Source organism: Phocoena phocoena, chromosome 7 (assembly GCF_963924675.1).
Source record: "Phocoena phocoena chromosome 7, mPhoPho1.1, whole genome shotgun sequence".
Taxonomy (NCBI): Eukaryota; Metazoa; Chordata; class Mammalia; order Artiodactyla; family Phocoenidae; genus Phocoena; species Phocoena phocoena.
The window spans coordinates 55,084,253-55,101,472 of record NC_089225.1 but is presented as its reverse complement, the minus strand read 5'-3'; the positions used below and the strand labels follow the sequence as shown (position 1 = coordinate 55,101,472).

At 38.0% G+C, this 17,220-nt stretch overlaps 1 protein-coding gene across 1 annotated transcript in view; it reads right to left on the bottom strand.

Moving 5' to 3' along the window:
- Positions 1-303: 303 nt before the first annotated feature.
- PDK1 (pyruvate dehydrogenase kinase 1) overlaps positions 304-17,220 on the bottom strand; it is a 35,486-nt gene continuing 18,569 nt past the window's right edge. The window contains exons 9-11 of the mRNA XM_065880032.1: positions 6,119-6,229; positions 2,641-2,754; positions 304-516 (exon numbers count right to left, since the gene is read on the bottom strand). Coding sequence (XP_065736104.1) covers positions 376-516; positions 2,641-2,754; positions 6,119-6,229 — 366 coding nt within the window. The 3' untranslated portion in view covers positions 304-375. The remainder of the gene's footprint in view (positions 517-2,640; positions 2,755-6,118; positions 6,230-17,220) is intronic.

Genomic DNA, 17,220 nt, shown 5'->3' with positions numbered 1-17,220 from the left:
TAATCGATATTAAGGAAATGTTTCTAGCAGACATAAAAGTATTTCTTAAAAAAACTACAAAACTACACAGCTTCCTGTAGAAACCCAAAGACTTCTACGCTTCTGAAGTCTACTGTAAAGAGAAAGTTGACCAGAACTACAGCTGTTTAAAAATGTTCAATTAACTGTGAAAATTTAAGTGTAAAATAGGTACAACTTCATCCTTTAGGAGATTTAATGGGCATAAAAGGAATTTAACTTACCACTTATTCTATCTACCCAAATAGTTAACTGTGAAAACGACACATGAAGTATTTGGTATAGTGTAGTTCTGAACACCATCCCTTCCATTTAATAAAAAAACACATCTGGATTTTCCAGGGGTCCCAAGTGTGTCTAGGCACTGCGGAATGTCGTCATGTCTTTCGGTTCTCTGCTGGGAACACACCAGTCGTCAGCCTCGTGGTTGGTGTTGTAATGCTTCCAGGCAGCTTTGTTATATACCGGGAGTCTTTCTATTGATTCTGTTGACAGAGCCTGAAAGTCAAAGCAGGACCTATATCAGGCATTTTTTGGGAATGCATTATTTGAGAAAATCTACAGTGGCCAAAAGGTTACTACAAATTAAACAATACTTCATTGGATTTGTATTTTATCAAACATAAGACATACATACATACATACATACATTTTAAAATAGAGCACATCTTTGAAACGTGTTATTTACTAAGCCCAAGGCAACTGCTTGATGTGCATGTTGAGTTTATTGCTTGCGGTAATTCTCCAGCCAGCCTGGGAGCTGCTGGATTGAAGTTTGATAGACATTCTTATAAAACATGACAAACAGAAGTTGGTTAACTGAAAAAGTCAGTTAAGTGTAAAAGCATAAAAATTTACATATGTACCTTATGTAATTGTACAATCATTTAATGAAATCTGGGTTTGATCCTGTGTCTTCTCCTACATTAACGTCACTAATTTTAGTTATAGCATGATTTCTGTATATGATTTCTGCATCATGCATCGCTGACCCTCTGTATCACCCCCCCACCCCCGCATGCATACCAAAGTCTGCCCATGCTCAAGTCGCTTATATAAAATGCTGTAGTATCTATGTATAATCTTTACACATCCTCCTGTATACTTTAAATCATCTCTAGATTAATTATAATAGCTAATACAATGTAAATGCTATACAAATATGACGTAGATATTATGTAAATAGGTGCTGATGTGCAGCAAATTCAAGTTCTGCTTTTTGCAACTTTCTGGAATTTCTTTTTTCCTCAAATATTTTTTAGTCGTGTTCGGATCTATGGATATGGAACCCGGGGATACAGAGGGCTGATTGTAATTTCATGTTTCCAACATATTATCACAATTAATTCACCGTTCTATTTCAGCTTCCCGTGTATCATTGAGATAAACTATGTTCCTCATTATCTTCAAATTAGGATATTTTGGTAGGATTTCAACCTTAAGCCACAGGTATTCCCCAAGATGTAGAAAATATTGAACTGGAAGTTTCATTCCAATAATAGGAAGGAAGGACCTTAATTATTCTATAAGACTTCATGTATTCTATTTTTTTCCCAAATGGAGCTAGAAACCTTTCACCTATACATCATATTCTCTTTATGCTGGAACGCCTTGATCTATAGACTCAAACAAAAATGTTACATTTGATGATAAAAAGGGCATCATGAAGGCAATGTTTTTAAGTTCCTCACAATTGAGATAGTTTAAAAAAAGAAAATTATCTTGAAAGAACTTAACCTTTTCAGACAATTTTTACTTTTTCTAATGTAAAGTCTTTAGCATTTCCTATAAAATAGGTGCCATCTAGTGGCCAGAACAAGAAACTAGTGTCGCTAAAAAATTAGGTACCAACAGCCCACTGCTGAACTAATCCAGGGCTTTCTATCCCTGTAATTTATACTGATTTGTCAGATAAACACATGGAACAACCCAGGCAAGTCTGTTTCCACCAGGTGAGCTATATGCTTACCAAGAGTCACCTGTAATTGTTCCTAAATCTGTTAATATACTTAAATCTGTCATTGTAATTTAATCTAAGTATTGCTTTTAACAAAGCACAAAAAATGGGCGGGGAGGGGGGGGTTCTTTGAAAACTAAGATGAATGTTTCATAAAGACTCATGAAGGAAAGCCACATAAAAATTGCTGTCAAATCAGAAGACAACTGTAAGGAAATGCATAATAATCAACAAGGATTATGCACTTGGCTATTTCTTTGATTAAAGAAACCAAAACAAGGTATTGTAAGTATAGCTTCTGCAAGAAAGACAATTGAAACTTCAATCTGCAGACCCATATGCAAATGAAAGGCCTCAGCAAGTACATCAAAAGGCTGGTGAATCAATGTCAATTCATGTGTCTTATCTTACAAATTTAATTTTAACATAAGTTTTTGAAGCCCCACTTTAACCCAGTTTTTTTTCTATTAACAAAGCCCTGATCATTATAGTCCAGCGTTTCTTACCCACAGTCAAAGAGATCATTTGTCAAAGCAGAGGAGATCCTTGTAATAAAAACATTTATATTTTAATAGCACGAGGTAGAAGAAAATTTCATTACAGTTAAATGCTGGCATCTTATAATCAAAGAAGTATCATTAAGTCCAGAAGACTATAGTCATTACCTTAATGTAGATAACTGCATCTGTCCCATAGCCCTCTAGGGAATACAGCTTTAGGTCTCCTTGGAAGTACTGTGCATAAAGGCGTGATATGGGCAATCCGTAACCAAAACCAGCCTGTTTGATGAGAAAAATGAAATTCTATTCGGAAAGCCACACACTGAAATACTTCTCTAATTAAAATAAACGTTATTGGAGTATCCCAGGGCTATCAGAGCCCACATCTAAAAGATCAGTTAATACTTAAGTATTAAAAATGATCAAGCTGCAGCCCAGTTGAGTACTGCATTAGACGGCTTCCCTCTGGTCATTTAAAATTCCTCATTCTTCTTATTTGTATAAAATGACCTGTGGGGGTCTAGAAGAAGCACGTTTCTCTTCTTTACTGCCCTGCTCCAGAGCATCCCAATACTGCTTTCGGTGATACTACATAAAACATGGCCTCTCTCGGGAGCAAGGGTAGAAAGAGCCTGGTGGCAGCCTAACAGAGCCTGGTGGCAGCCTAACAGATATATGTCATGGCCTCACACCAGGAACTGCAGCCCGTGTTCTGAACCTGAAAAGATCCCTAATAGCTCTCTTTTAATTCTCACTGACAGGTCACTTACCCTGCTTAAAAATCTTTGAAGCACCCCAAAACCCTCCCCACCCCCATCATCCAGACCCACTGCCTAAAAATCCAAGCTTCTAAAAAAGAGCTTTCAAGACTGTAAGATCAGGTCTGTCCACCCACTTTCCAGTCCAGCTGAAGTAAATCTCCTCCTAAGTCCCTCAAACAGATCATGTTATTTTTCACATCTGTGTCTGTTCATTCTGTTCCCAGTATCTGGAATGGCCATCTTTACCTGGATAAATCCTACCAATTCTTTAATACAAAGCAGAACATTTGGATAAATGTAAAAAAGGGTCTTATCACCAACTCAGGTGTTCAATGACATTCCATATAGTACTTCAGTAAAGAGTGCATGTGGATTCAGGAATCTGCTATTAACAAATCCAGGCTCTGGCCTTATCTACCTCTATCACTTATTACTTGATTTTTTTAAACCAGAGTTTCTGTTTACCCCCCCAAATCAACTATCCATTCTCCACATTTCTCCTTGCCCTGGGAGGCTGACCTGAACAGATGTCAGTGGATTTCTTTGCCCTCTGGTTCCAGTGGGTCTAGCCAATGGGAAACCCAGTAGGAGTTCCAAGGGAATCAAGTCAGGGTATTCATCCCCTGCTTCTTTCTCACTGAGGTTGCTTCCCCTGGGCAGGCTGGGTCCCTGGGGAGTAAGCAGCTGCTCTGCAACTTGCCCTTCTGGGTTCTGCTAACTTCTCCTTCTCCCCTTGAGTCAGGGTGGTGACAGCTCTGCGGCTGCTAGCCAGGATTCCTGTGCTATCCCACCCCTGTTTCTGTAATTTGTCTCTTCGTAGATAAGCCTTCCTTGACTTATAATTACCTCTTTCCAGGCGGGACCCTGACTGACACATTAAGTGGCTCTAGAAACGGCCCCAGGAAAACTGCATGAGCGGGTGGCTCAGGATCCCATGGTACCTGATCTACTTTATCACTGCCTCTCCCTGAACCTACCACACCTGCGGACCCATCAGGCTTCCCCTTTAAGTAGTTAACATAAAAGTAAAATAGCACAGGCCTGGTCCACTGCTGGAGCTACACAGTGGCCCACACCAGCCAAAGTGGACTGCCTTTTCACTACAGCCTCTCTCAGGGCCGGGCCTGAAAGACAGGAGTGAAAGCAAATCCTACCAGTGGGTGGAATTCAAAGTGGAACACCTACATGGACCATGGGCAGTGGCAAATGGGCTGGCTGGTCAGAGACTTGGAAAGAACAAAACTGGATTAACAGAGAAGGTCTAGAAGAGGGAAATGTGGACAGTCCTCTCTGAACAGGCTTACAGCATGAAGACATTCCATCCATGTAGATGCCCACCAGAAGGCATCATGTGGAGGAAGCTCTCAGTCATCAGGTATGACCTGATGACCCCTCCTGTGGAGGTCAAGCAGCCTTTCCCCAGCCGCGCCAGTGCTACTGGGTCCACTTACAAAGGGGTCATGACATCAGGAATGAGGCTGTGTAAAAGCCTAACAATAGGCTTACCCTCGGTAAGGCTGCGTAGGTGTAGGCCTCCTGTTTTCTTAAAAATTCAAGTAAATTTTGCATCCTAAACAAACACTTACATGGCATTTACTGTGTGCCAGGTACTATAAAAAGCATTTTAGATATTAACTCAATCTTTATAATAATTCGATTTTTTTTTTTTTGCCACACCACGCTGCATGTGGGATTTTAGTTCCCCAATCGGGGATCAAACCCGTACCCCCTGCAGTGGAAGCATGGAGTCTTAACTATTGGACCATCAGGGAAGTCCATAATTCGAAATTTAAAGCTGGGGAAATTATGGTATTGAAAGGTCAAAAATATTCCCAAGGCTACACAGCTAGGATGTAGTAGAGCTGAGAATGGACCAGACAGTTTAGACTCAGAGTCTGGACTAGTACAGTATGCCGCTCTCCACAAAAATTCTACAATATTTGTTCACTACAAAAGCAGCATATCCCTTTTCTCCACTTCTTAGAGTAAAATCAGGATCTAAGAAGACACTGGTGTTTATTTGACCTTTTCTGTCCCACGGCACATGGATGCCTACCCATATCTCAACTTGAAAAGCACATTCCTAGGGCAATCATTTTAAAAGTTTGGTAAGACATGAACTGTATTACAGTTGTAGAATGTGCTGTGCAATTAGAATGAAGTCCTTTTAGTAACTTCCTAGGAAAGAGTCTAAAATAGACCCATCTTATACTGTTTTTAATCACATTACAGTGTAACTCCAGTGTATATGCCAGAGAACCTTCAAAGCCCAGAAGAACAAGAGTTTTTCCAGAATTACAGGTAAGAGATTTGGCAAAGTGCTCTTCTGGGTGTTGGAGGACCATGAATGAGTCCATTCAAAAGCTAACCTTATTAAAACTTGAAAATAGGTGACTATGATCAGTTAAAAAACCTGTTAACGCCATTATCATTTGAGCCATTTTCAGGTTGGCAAACTGATCAGAGCTCTAGTCATACTTCTCAGTCTCAAACATGTAATCTTTCTAATTACAAGTACTTGAGGGGAAAAAAACCCCAAACACTGAAGATTAAACCAAGTACTAGTAAAGCTGGTAATTTAGGCTTCACATTAGAGATAATATATCAAAATGTGGTTTACCACGTGGAAACTACTGACACACCACTATTTACCTTGTCCTTGCAACAAGAACTCTAAAACCATACTCCTTGTCCTATGTTCTTATCATTTTAAAAAAAAAGCATTTTAAAAACTATAAATTTAGAGGAAAGTGGGGTTTTCCCCCCTAACAGCTTCATTTCGTCCTTGTGGTGAAACCTACACAATGGCTTTACTGATTTATGTGGTAAATTATTTTATGACAAGTCACGAAAACCTGCTTCACAATTTCTTGATCACATACCAAGGGCACTGCTCGGGACGTCTCAACGCGAGGCCGGGGTGCAGTTGAATACATGTAGTTGAAGAGTCGGTCAATTTTCCTCAGAGGAACACCACCTCCTCGGTCACTCATCTAAGGTAATAAAGGATCATAGCCTGTCACCAAGTCCAAGAAACAGCAAAATACCAACACATGCTGTGTCACCATTTAACTGCTGGCTGAAAAGCTCTGCTTTCCAAAATGAATACCACGTGATACAAGTTGCGAATGTAAACATTTCCATCACTGCTGGACTTGACCCCTCTAATATGTAGAATTCTAAGACATAAGAACTCCACTGTAATACAAATTTCAATGCTGTGGCTTTGTGTAATTATTGCAGTCACACTAATGATGCAGTACAGCACACAATGGGGCACAGGCTTAGCTTATCTTGGATGTAACAATAAATTTGTAATTCCTTTCTAGCAGGCAGTTTGGCAACCAGATGAAACATGCATGTACCCTTTGACACAACGTTTATCCTGAGAAAATAATCCGGAAAGCATGCTAAGTACGTATGAGAATATCCATCACAGTACTGTGTAGAACAGCTAAAACTGGATTACCACCTCAATAGGGGGCTATTTAAGTAAACTAACATACATTCTAAAACAGAATACTATTTCGCCACTAAATATTAGGTAGAACTGTATGTACTGGCATGAGAGGCTCATAAAATATTGTTAAGTAGCAAAAAAAAATGGAGAAGCATTTATGACATTCTAATTCTGCAAAAATTATAAAGAAGTCTAACGAAATATAATTGTCAATGGAATTATGAGTGACTTTCTTCTTTTGGGGTTTTAGTTTCTTAATTTTTTCCCACAATTACCTCTATTATGGAAATAAAAGTATAATTTCCATTTTCAGGGAGGAAAAAAACAGAACCATTTCATTGTGTTTTAGAGTCTCATCTACAAGTAATTTCACAGCACAGTCTCCCAGACAACTTTCTGGTGAGTTATAAAGGACACAGTTCTTTACATTGTTCTTATGTCATTTTCCAACTCAAATCATATGGTAGATTGAATTTAGTAATTTATTTAGATTGTCTTCGTTGTTTTCCTTCAGTTAACATGGACTTGTTTTCCTAGCTATCGTACAGCTTATCTTTTAATCTACTTTAGCCATTTTCCCTTGTCACAAAATCTAAATTGATTCTATCTATAATATTAACATGGTTGTGATATACAAACCTGGTTTTAACATGTGTATAGATATACAGATAAAAACTGTATGGAATGATACATATTAAAAAGCCAATTTGAATGGCTTACAGCTGAGTTTTTATATAGTCTCTAAAAATATTTATGTGCACATCTATTACTCTCACAATGGAAATTCATAGCTATTTTAATTTTTCAAATACAAATCTGCTTTGAAATATCATTTGAAGACTGGCCTCTGATGTCTATAATTAGATAACTGCAGTATAAAAATATACAAGCACTTTATTAAGAACTTATATATGTAGCATTATGCTTGAAATTGTTCTTGGCTATGAATTCAAGCCCTGTGAAGAGATTTATTTTAGTAAGATGAATGAAGGGCTCTGGGTATTTTCTGAGATCCATCAGGTTGTTAATTGTTCACCCTTTAATTTAATGATCTGCTGCACATTTACTGGTAACATGAGTCAAGTGTGGTTCTATAAATATTAAGTCAACAACACATTAGATACTAAGATTAAAAGGTACACTTCAATAAGTATTTCCTGATTTTCCTTAACCTTTTGGTCAGAAACGCTACAGCAATCCAGCAGGTATGAAACAAGAAGTGATTTCTAGCCATAGGTTAGTATGATAAAAGCAGCGAGTGGAAAAGAAAGGCCAGGGGTGACTCTGAGAAGTGGCATCTCATTAGAGGTGGAGGGGTAATCTAAGCCATGGAAATATAGTTAAAAATTGATAAAGGTAACTGCTTTTGCTTTGCAGCCAAAAATACAATAAACTGGAACCAGTACATTTTTGAAGTGGTCAAAAGATTTTCCAAGAGAATTGTAACAGGTATTATAACAGAACCTGAGTTCTTTGGGAAAAAGGGACAGAGGGAATAACGGAGAGACAGACAGACACGTTTGGTCTGCATATATTTAAGACAAGAAGAATGGCACTCTGATGACAAATATATTGCGAAAGAGATGTGAAAATTGAAAAACTCTAAATATTATTTGAAGAAAAAAAAATCAAGAATCATAGAAACATAAGCCTACACCAAGGAAAAGGAAAGAGATTGTGAAGGAGAAGGGCAGTGTGGAGTAATGTCAACAGGAAGGCAGAGGAAGAGAAGTTTGCCAATTACTTTGAAAATTTTCTCCTCAGCGCATGAAATCACCACCTCTCAATGTCATCTGAGACCTGCCATCCCTAAAGTCCTGTTTCCCATAACACTAGGCTCCCTGGGCTAATATATGTGGATTTTCAGGTCCACGGGAAATGAACCACTACTAACTTGATGACAGTTCTGAAGGCAGGAAATTTACTAATCCTGAATTCACCCATAGCTTCTGAAGTTTCTTAGTCAACAGCTTTTAAATGTCCGGTTTGTAAAACTGCTAACAGTGAATGAACCAAGACATTTAAGTTTTAATTTATAAGACATGTGGCTGTAAACACTTATGTTATTTACTGAATATAGACCAAACACCAAATCTGAAACAGTAGCTAGACTTGTAAGTCAGAAAAAACCAATTCTTTTGCAGGATTTTTAGCAGAGGGATAAAAAGTAAAAAAAAAAATGTCAATAGTTTCAACAAGCTATAAGAATGGGGGGCAAAAAAAAAAAAAAAAAAAAAAAAAAGAATGGGGGGCAAAAAAATCCAGGCCTTGATCCTGAAAAGTCTAGAGTAAGTGATGGGGATGAAAGCTCTACTGAAGAAAATTAAAGCAAGCATTTAACATGGAAAGCGGTAACAAGAGCAGATGCAGTCATATGACCTGGATGTGAGGAGAGCCTGATATAGCTAAGGACTTGTACAGAAGCTTCTGGAACAGTCTGTTCAAAACCCTTGTAAGCCTTTCTTTCTTTAAACAGCTTTATGGAAATATAATTCACATACCATACTATTCACCCATTTAAAGTATACAACTCAATGGTTTTTAACATACAGGCATACCTGGGAGATATTGTGAGTTCAGGTCCAGATACCACAGTAAAGCAAATATCACAATAAAACGAGTCACTTGAGTTTTCTGGTTTCCCAGTGCCTATAAAATTATGTTTATACTTATCCTGTAGTCTATTAAGTGTGCAACAGTATTATGTCTAAAAAAATGTACATAAACATTAATTTAAAAATATAAAACAAAAAACAATTAGAATATCAAAGATCACTGATCGCTATAATAAACACGATAATGAAAAAGTTTGAAATATTGCAATTACCAAAATGTGACACAAAGAAAGGAAGTGAGCAAATGCTGTTCGTAAAATGATGCCAACAGACTTGCTCAACGTAGGGTTGCCACAAACCTTCAGTTTTTTACAATAATGCTGCAAAGTACAATAGAGTGAAGTGCCATAAGACAAGGTATGCCTCCATTCACAGGTATGTACAACCACCACCAGTCAATTTTAGAGTATTTTCATGAAACCATGGGCTCTTTACTGATTACACTCCTAAGCAACCACTAATGTATCTCTTGTCCCTATGTATTTGTCTATTCTGGACTTTTCACATACATTAAATCATAATGGGTGGCCTTTTGTGATTAGTTTCTTTCACTTACCATATTGTTTTCAATGTTGTAGCATCCATGTTGTAGCATGAGCCAATACCTCATTCCCTTTATGGCCAAATGATATTCCATTGTATGGATGTACCACATTTCTGTTGATCTATTCATCAGCCGATGAACATCTGGGTTGTTTCTAGATTTTGGCTACCGTGAATAATGTTTCTATGAACACACATGTATAAGTTTTTGCTTAAATACCTGTTTTTCAAGCTTTTGGGGTATATACCCAGGAGTGGAATTGCTGGGTTATTACGAACCTTTCTTTATACCAGACAGACACAGAGTCCCTAAGCAAAGCCTGTCCCCCAGCACAGAATGAGTCACTGATGAGTGCTGAAGAGCTCAGTGAACCTTGATCCATACAGTGATGGATGACCGCAAGTAATGGAAAGCAGCTGCAGACAAGCATGCTAAAGCACAGGAAACACAAGCAGAAAAAGGTACAAGAAAGACCATGCTGCAGCACAACTGATGCCCCAAAGCGGAAGACATATGGGACTTATTTTGAATCAAACAGACCCTAATAAGCAAGTAGCTGACACATAACTAACCAAAAATTAGGCACACATTAGCATCTGGAATGGAAAAAAGAGACACGTTCACATTACCTTTTCAGCAGAGAATATTCCCATATATTTATTTGTGCCTCATTCTTTTATATGAATAGCCAAGAGGGATAAACAGAAAAAAGGAATTCAGAGGAAACAGTACAAAGAGCTGAAGCATTTTAATTTTTAAAAAAATAACTAATATCACTATCCTCTGAGTGACTTAAAGAAAAGATGAAACCAGAACAGAATACTACAAAAAAAAGGAATAATAAAAAATAAGTTCCTGGGAAATTTATAATAGAAATAAAAATTCAATAGAGGAGTTGGGAATTCAAAGTCAAAGAAATCTCAAAGTAGAATGAAAAGTTCAAGATATAAAAAAGAAGAAAAGATAAAAATCAGAGGGCCATTTCACGAAGCCCAATATCTTTGAAATATGACTATCAGAAAGAGAAACAGTAAAGAAAGTATTTCAAAGAAACAGTGGAAATTCTAAAGGACCCAGCTCAATGGGTACAAAAAGGCTCACATCAAGTCACATCATTATGAAATTTCAGAACAGAGCTGAAGATCTTAAGAACTTCAATTAAACAAAGAAAACAACAAAACCTGTCACTTATAACTGGTCACATACAAAGGAACAGGAATTGGAATAAGCATAAGTCTTCTCAAAAGGAATAGCAGGAGTGACGTCAGCAGAAACAGTGGAGAAAGGACCTCCAAAAAGTCCTCCATCAAAGCACCAAAGCAAAAACGCAAAAATTGTCAGGACTCTGGAAATTAACCGAAGGCTTGTAGCAATCTGGGGAGTATTGACTCAAGAAAAACAACAATGAGCTTTGTGGTATTTTAACTTGGCTTATTCCCACCTCCCATTCCCCCACCCATCAACAACTTGCAGCCAGAGTTGCCTGGCAGCCACTGGGAAGACTATCTTTCTCTGACCTGATTCTGTGCTCCCCAGTGCGAAAAAGTCTTCGGTGCACGTACCCCGCATCCTCAAACACTTGTCAAAAACACTTAGAGGTAACTAGTTAATCTGACAGCTGCCTGAGGCAGTCTACGACAGTTAAGGCAAATAATAGGCTACCCAAAAAACTTAGTAGGAAAAGCTAAGGAATGAGATGTCCACAGGGGCTTAGGATATCCTGAAATCTAGAAGGTCATGCTCATGCCCAGGGCTATGTTCAGGAAGAACCTAAGAGGGTCCTAATCTTTCACCTCTGACTAACCTTGAGGCTCTGTATAAGCAGAACCTGAAGGTTAATTCAGAGTTGTCAACTGCCTGGCTAAACACTGAAGGTGTGCCCCAACAGGCACACAGAGTCTCTTGACAAAGACTGGGAGAAGGCATTTAAAGAAACCTCGGTCCAATCATTAGCTGACCACTAAGCAGAAAGCACACACAACAAAGAATACATTACAGAATTAGTTTTATAATGAAAAGTCACCAAACAAACAACTACCACCCACAACTTTAGGGACCTGGAAAGTAACTGATCTTCAGAGTTGTTGCATCATATATATATATTTTTACATCATACCCAATTTTCTTTATTAATATATTACACTAATATGGTACATGTGTTACAATTAATGAACCAATAGTGATACGTGATTATTAACTAAAGTCCACATTTTGTTCACATTATGCCTTTTTTCCGTAACAGGACACCCCATTACGTTTGATTGTCAGGAAAATGTCTCCTTAGGCTTCTCTTGGCTGTGATAGTTTCTCAGACTTTCCTTGTTTCTGCTAACCTTTCAGAGTTTTGAGGAGTTCTGGAGAGTATTTCATAGACCGTCTCTCAGCTGGGATCTGTTTGATGTTTTGCTCATGGCTTGACTGGCGTAAAGGGTTTGGGGAAGGAAGACCACAGAGGTAAAGTGCTCTTCCCATCAGGGGTTCCTACTATCAACATGACTCATATTTTTGGTTATGGTATTTTTTTTTAAACACCTTTATTGGAGTATAATTGCTTTACATTGCTGTGTTAGTTTCTGCTGTATAACAAACTGAATCAGCTATACATATACATATATCCCCGTATCTCCTCCCTCTTGTGTCTCCCTCCCACCCTCCCTATCCCACCCCTCTAGGTGGTCACAAAGCACCGAGCTGATCTCCCTGTGCTATGTGGCTGCTTCCCACTAGCTGTCTATTTTACATCTGGTAGTGTATATATGTCCATGCCACTCTCTCACTTCATCTCAGCTTACCCTTCCCCCTCCCCGTGTCCTCAAGTCCATTCTCTACGTCTGAGTCTTTATTCCTGTCCTGCCCCTAGATTCTTCAGGACCTTTTTTTTTTTTTTTAGATTCCATATATATGTGTTAGCATATGGTATTTGTTGCTCTCTTTCTGACTTACTTCACTCTATATGACAGACTCTAGGTCCATCCACCTCACTACAAATAACTCAATTTCGTTTCCTTTTATGGCTGAGTAATATTCCATTGTGTTTATGTGCCACATATTCTTTATCCATTCATCCGATGATGGACACTTAGGTTGCTTCGATTTCCTGGCTATTGTAAACAGAGCTGCAATGAACATTGCGGTACATGACTCTTTTTGAATTATGGTTTCCTCAGGGTATACGCCCAGGAGTGGGATTGCTGGGTCGTATGGCAGTTCTATTCCTAGTTTTTTAAGAAACCTCCATACTCTTCTCCATAGTGGCTGTATCAATTTACATTCCCACCAACAGTGCAAGAGGGTTCCCTTTTCTCCACACCCTCTCCAGCATTTATTGTTTGTAGATTTTTTTGATGATGGCCATTCTGACTGGTGTGAGGTGATACTTCACTGTAGTTCTGATTTGCATTTCTCTAATGATTAGCGATGTTGCGCATCTTTTCACGTGTTTGTTGGCAATTTGTATATCTTCTTTGGAGAAATGTCTGTTTGGGTCTTCTGCCCATTTTTGGATTGGGTTTTTTTTGATATTGAGCTGCATGAGCTGCTTGTAAATTTTGGAGACTAATCCTTTATCAGTTGCTTCATTTGTAAATATTTTCTCCCATTCTGCGGGTTGTCTTTTCATCTTGTTTATGGTTTCCTTTGCTGTGCAAAAGCAACTTTAAATTTCATTAGGTCCCATTTTTTAATTTTTGTTTTTATTTCCATTTCTCTAGGAGATGGGTCAAAATGGATCTTGCTGTGATTTATGTCATAGAGTGTTCTGCCTATGTTTTCCTCTAAGAGTTTTATAGTGTCTGGCCTTACACTTAGGTCTTTAATCCATTTTGAATTTATTTTTGTGTATGGTATTAGGGAGTGTTCTAATTTCAATCTTTTACTTGTATCTGTCTAGTTTTCCCAGCACCACGTATTGAAGAGGCTGTCTTTTCTCCATTGTATATTCTTCCCTCCTTTATCAAAGATAAGGTGACCACATGTGCGTGGGTTTATCTCTGGGCTTTCTATACTGTTTCATTGATCTCTATTTGTTTTTGTGCTAGTACCATACTGTCTTGATTACTGTAGCTTTGTAGTATAGTTTGAAGTCCAGGAGCCTGATTCCCCGAGTTCCATTTTTCGTTCTCGAGATTGCTTTGGCTATTCGCGGTCATTTTTGTTTCCATACAAATTGTGAAAGTTTTTGTTCTAGTTCTGTGAAAAATGCTATTGGTAGTTGATAGGGATTGCACTGAATCTGTAGATTGCTGTTGGTAGTATGGTCATTTTCACAATGTGGATTCTTCCAATCCAAGAATATGGTATATCTCTCCATCTGTTTGTATCATCTTTAATTTTTTTTATCAGTGTCTTATAGTTTTCTGCATACAAGTCTTTTGTCTCCTTAGGTAGGTTTTTTCCTAGGTATTTTCTTCTTTTTGTCTGAGTGGTAAATGGGAGTATTTCCTTAATTTCTCTTTCATATTTTTCATCATTAGTGTATAGGAATGCAAGAGATTTCTGTGCATTAATTTTGTATCCTGCTACTTTACCAAATTCATTGATTAGCTCTAGTAGTTTTCTGGTAGCATCTTTAGGATTCTCTATGTATAGTATCATGTCATCTGCAAACAGTGACAGCTTTACTTCTTCTTTTCCAATTTGGATTTCTTTTATTTCTTTTTTCTTCTCTAGTGTTGTGGCTAAAACTTCCAAAACTATGTGAAATAACAATGGTGAAAGTGGACAACCTTGTCTTGTTCCTGACCTTAGAGGAAATGGTTTCAGTTTTTCACCACTGAGAACATGTTCGCTGTGGGTTTGTCATACATAGCCTTTATTATGTTGAGGTAAGTTCCCTCTATGACTACTTTCCAGAGGATTTTTATCATAAATGGGTGTTGAATTTTTTTTTTTTTTTTTTTGCGGTATGCGGGCCTCTCCCTGTTGTGGCCTCTCCCATTGCGGAGCACAGGCTCCGGACGCGCAGGCTCAGCGGCCATGGCTCACGGGCCCAGCCGCTCCGCGGCATGTGGGATCTTCCTGAACCAGGGCACGAACCCGTGTCCCCTCCATCGGCAGGCAGACTCTCAACCACTGCGCCACCAGGGAAGCCCATGGGTGTTGAATTTTGTCGTTTTTTCTGCATCTATTGAGATGATCATATGGTTTTTATCTTTCAGTTTGTTAATATTTTGTATCACATTGATTGATTTGCATATATTGAAGAATCCTTACATTCCTGGGATAAACCCCACTTGATCATGGTGTATGATCCTTTTAATGTGCTGTTGGATTTTGTTTGCTAGTATTTTGTTGAGGATTTTTGCATCTATGTTCATCAGTGATATTGGCTTGTAGTTTTCTTTCTTTTTGGCATCTTTGTCTGGTTTTGCTATCAGGGTGATGGTGGCCTCGTAGAATGAGTTTGGGAGCGTTCCTCCCTCTGCTATATTTTGCAAGAGTTTGAGGAGGATAGGTGTTAGTTCTTCTCTAAATGTTTGATAGAATTCACCTGTGAAGACATCTGGTCCTCAGCTTTTGTTTGTTGGAAGATTTTTAATCACAGTCTCAGTTTCAGTGTTTGTGACTGGTCCCTTTATATTTTCTGTTTCTTCCTGGTTCAGTCTCGGAAGATTGTGCTTTTCTAAGAATGTGTCCATTTCTTCCAGGTTGTCCATTTTATTGGCATATAGTTGCTTGTAGTAATCTCTTATGACCCTTTCTATTTCTGCAGTGTCAGTTGTTACTTCTCCTTTTTCATTTCTAATTCTATTGATTTGAGTCTTCTCCCTTTTTATCTTGATGAGTCTGGCTAATGGTTTATCAATTTTGTTTATCTTTTCAAAGATCCAGCTTTAAGTTTTATTCATCTTTGCTATTGTTTGCTTCATTTCTTTTTCATTCATTTCTGATCTGATCTTTATGATTTCTTTCCCTCTGCTAACTTTGGGTTTTTCTTGTTCTTCTTTCTCTAATTGCTTTCTTTAGGTGTTAAGGTTAGGTTGTTTATTTGATATGTTTCTTGAGGTAGGATTGTACTGCTATAAACTTCCCTCTTAGAACTGCTTTTGCTGCATCCCATAGATTTTGAGTTGTCGTGTCTCCATTGTCATTTGTTTCTAGGTATTTTTTGATTTCCTCTTTGATTTCTTCAGTGATCACTTCGTTATTAAGTAGTGTATTGTTTAGCCTCCATGTGTTTGTATTTTTTACAGTTTTTTTTCCTGTGTTTGATATCTAGTCTCATAGTGTTGTGGTCGGAAAAGATACTTGATATGATTTCAATTTTCTTAAATTTACCAAGGCTTGATTTGTGACCCAAGGTATGGTCTATCCTGGAGAATGTTCCATGAACACTTGAGAAGAAAGTGTATTCTGTTGTTTTTGGATGTAATGTCGTATAAATATCAATTAAGTCCACCTTGTTTAATGTATCATTTAAAGCTTGTGTTTCCTTATTTATTTTCATTTTGGATGACCTGTCCATTGGTGAAAGTGGGGTGTTAAAGTCCCCTATGATTGTGTTACTGTCGATTTTCCCTTTTATGGCCATTACCATGTGCCTTATGTATTGAAGTGCTCCTATGTTGGGTACATAAATGTTTACAGTTGTTCTGTCTTCTTCTTGGATTGATACCCTGATCATTATGTAGTGTCCTTCTTTGTCTCTTCTAATAGTCTTTATTTTAAAATCTATTTTGTCTGATATGGAAATTGCTACTCCAGCTTTCCTGTGATTTCCATTTGCATGGAATATCTTTTCCATGCCCTCACTTTCAGTCTGTATGTGTCCCTAGGTATGAAGTGGGTCTCTTGTAGACAGCATATATACTGGTCTTGTTTTTGCATCCATTCAGCCAGTTTATGTCTTTTGGTTGAAGCATTTAATCCATTTACATTTAAGGTAATTATTGATATGTACGTTCCTATTACCATTTTCTTAACTGTTTTGGGTTTGGTATTGAAGGTCTTTTCTTTCTCTTGTGTTTCCCGCCTAGAGAAGTTCTTTAGCATTTGTTGTAAAGCTGGTTTGGTGGTGCTGAATTCTCGTAGCTTTTGCTTGTCTGTAAAGCTTTTAATTTCTCCATCAAATCTCTATGAGATTCTTGCAGAGTAGAATAATCTTGGTTGTAGGTTTTTCCCTTTCACCACTTTAAATATGTCCTGCCACTCCCTTCTGGCTTGCAGAGTTTCTGCTGAAAGATCAGCTGTTAACTTTATGGGGATTCCATTGTATGTTATTTGTTGCTTTTCCCTTGCTGCTTTAATACATTTTCTTTGTATTTAATTTTTGATAGTTTGATTAATATGTGTCTTGGCATGTTTCTCCTTGGATTTATCCTGTATGAGACTCTGTGCTTCCTGGACTTGACTATTTCGTTTCCCATA